The sequence below is a fragment of the Bufo gargarizans genome, chromosome 9 (genome assembly GCF_014858855.1).
Source record: "Bufo gargarizans isolate SCDJY-AF-19 chromosome 9, ASM1485885v1, whole genome shotgun sequence".
NCBI lineage: Eukaryota > Metazoa > Chordata > Amphibia > Anura > Bufonidae > Bufo > Bufo gargarizans.
Genome location: NC_058088.1, coordinates 30,208,336 through 30,210,680, shown reverse-complemented (window position 1 = coordinate 30,210,680; position 2,345 = coordinate 30,208,336). Strand labels below are relative to the sequence as shown.

Here is a 2,345-nt window from a genome sequence, read left to right as displayed (position 1 = left end):
TATTTACAGTAATAAATATAAAAGGCTAGTCCAAACTGAGAGAAACGTCATACAGGATTTCAAGTTTTGCTTCCCATTTCTTTTGATTTCTTTGTGGGTTTTTTATGTTTTTCTTTTCTTAATTTTTTTGGGATTTGATAAAGTCAAGGGAGTTTTGGTCACAGACTCCAAACCGAAAACACTATCCCAAGCTTTTTTCCACTCACCAGCACAACTTTACAGGTGGCTATTACTGTATGTCCCAGTTCTTTATCAATTCATCTCTATGCCAAGGTATGAAGACAAGATTTGAAGGTATCTAAATTCCCTTAGGGTGAAAACAGTTCATCGGGTCAGTTCAAAAGAGGGCACCGCTTTTCAGTACGTTGCTGAAAACTTCATTCTTTTCTGTTTCTGCCTCTGATTACAAAACCAGACCCGCACTACATTCTTTTTTAAGTCTAGTTTTTCTGCAATAGCTGCAATCTTTTCTGAAGAAGGTCTTGGCTGAACAGCAAAATAAGCTTCTAGTGATCTTTTTTCTGGAGCAGCAATGGAGGTACGCTTGCGTTTCTTGTCGCCTCCAGTATAAATTTCAGGTTTGGTCATTTTTTCTCTTTGAGCTCTTTCTGCCTCCTCTAGCCAGGCTTCCAAAATGGGCTTTAAAGCCACCATATTGTTATGAGACAATGTGAGAGACTCAAACCTGCAAATGGTGCTTTGACTGAGACAACCAACACCTGGGATCTTCAGGTTAGCTAAAGCAGAACCAACATCGGCCTGAGTTACACCAAGTTTTATCCTCCTCTGTTTGAATCTTTCTGCAAATGATTCAAGTTCTCTCGGGTCTGTCTCGCTTTCAGAGCAGGACATAGTTGTGTGAGTTGCCAATACATGGTTGTGGGACATGTTCATAGACTGTGTATGATGGACCATGTGGTTGATGGCAGACATATGAGCGTGAGGATGGGAGGGTGTTGATCCGACATCTGGGACACCTCCTAAGGTAAGAGGGTTTAGGTGATCTAGAAGTTCCGCATCTAAGCCCTGTGAAGACTGATGGTGAGGGTGATGGGAATGGTGGGTCGTTAAAACTGAAGGGTGGTGCAGATGCACCGTCGAAGACGTTGGTGTGCAGGACACGCTGCTCATAGTATGGTAAGTGGCATCTGGCTTGAACGGATGTGTTTTCTGAGATACAATATCCACAGCAGCCAAAGCTTCAGCTCCTCTGAGTAAAGTTTCATCAAAACCACCAAAGATGTTGCCTTGAAGCTGAAAACAAGAATAAAATACATGTAAGGATCTTACAAAATTTTTACGCACTTTCATTTTAATTAATAATGTAATTCCTAAACACAATACCAACATATGCCATACAAATTACTGCATCGTCTAAACGTCACATTCAAGCATCATCAGATATCGCTGAATAGTTAACCCTTCACCCGCCCTAACAAATGCATTGTCCAATTTAAAGATAAAATTGTTTCTTATAGATTAAGCAATAAGCAGCACAAGTTAATAAATATCCTGCGGAGAAGATGCTAAACACTTACCTGTGGTGCTTGCAGACAGGCTCTTCGGATGGCTTCTGAGCTTGAATGGAGAGGAGCATATTTCGGCTCATGCAGAATGGGATGCATGCCGAAAGGCTGCTTGCTGTTCATGGACATCATCGTGAAGGACAGTGTGAAAAGCCTGGTGGCTAGTGCATGAGCAATTTGGAATTTGGTTCAGCTTTGCTCTTTTTAGTGTGTTGTTATTGTCTGACTCTTATCACAGTATCACTGGCCTGGACCCCTCCTTCTAACTCTTGGATTGGAGGAGTTTTGAGAGCCATGGACTCCTCCCTTCTGAAAGATGAGCTGGAGGCAGTGAGATCACTCCAAGCATCATCAAGCCCTCACTTCTCCAGACTTCCCCTGAGTCCTGCTGAACAGCAGGCAGTCAGGTGGCTAAGGATGTATCTTGATACCATTGTGTGCATGAACTGTTACATTGCACAGCATGCGGCTCATAGTAAGAGGATCTTCTGCTCCCAGCTCGTCAGACAATGAAAGAGAAGGCATCCAAGAGAGGAAATTACCAGCTACAAAAATTACAGCTGGCAAAGCGCGACCACAAGTCTCTATTCAAGGATACAAAGTAGCAGCCCCCTGCTTATCTGCATGTCTCCATAGACTCTCTGCTCACACACATTATTATGGCTAATTATTGTTATTCATCACATTAAGGCCTCATGCACATGACCGTAGTTTTGGTCCCCGTCCAATCCGCATTTTTTGAGGATTGTACGCGGGCCCTTTAATTTCAGTGGGTCTGCAAAAAATCTGTGTGGCCGTTCTGCAAATTATAGAACATAT

The 2,345-nt window shown here is 42.7% G+C and overlaps 1 protein-coding gene across 1 annotated transcript; it reads right to left on the bottom strand.

Annotated features, from left to right (window-relative positions):
- Window positions 1-357: 357 nt before the first annotated feature.
- Window positions 358-1,658, bottom strand: LOC122919581 (brain-specific homeobox/POU domain protein 3). Its single transcript, XM_044268678.1, has 2 exons — window positions 1,539-1,658; window positions 358-1,254 (listed from the first exon to the last, which is right to left on the bottom strand). Exons 1-2 carry the CDS (start codon window positions 1,656-1,658, stop codon window positions 358-360), a joined length of 1,017 nt encoding a protein of 338 aa, XP_044124613.1.
- Between the last annotated feature and the right edge of the window lie 687 nt (window positions 1,659-2,345).

Excerpts from the sequence above, each read along its gene's own strand:
- LOC122919581 (XM_044268678.1), bottom strand. The coding sequence starts at position 1,658 with ATGATGTCCATGAACAGCAAGCAGCCTTTCGGCATGCATCCCATTCTG. Across the intron at positions 1,255-1,538 it reads CCTGTCTGCAAGCACCACAG|CTTCAAGGCAACATCTTTGG; the intron begins GTAAGTGTTTAG and ends TCTTGTTTTCAG.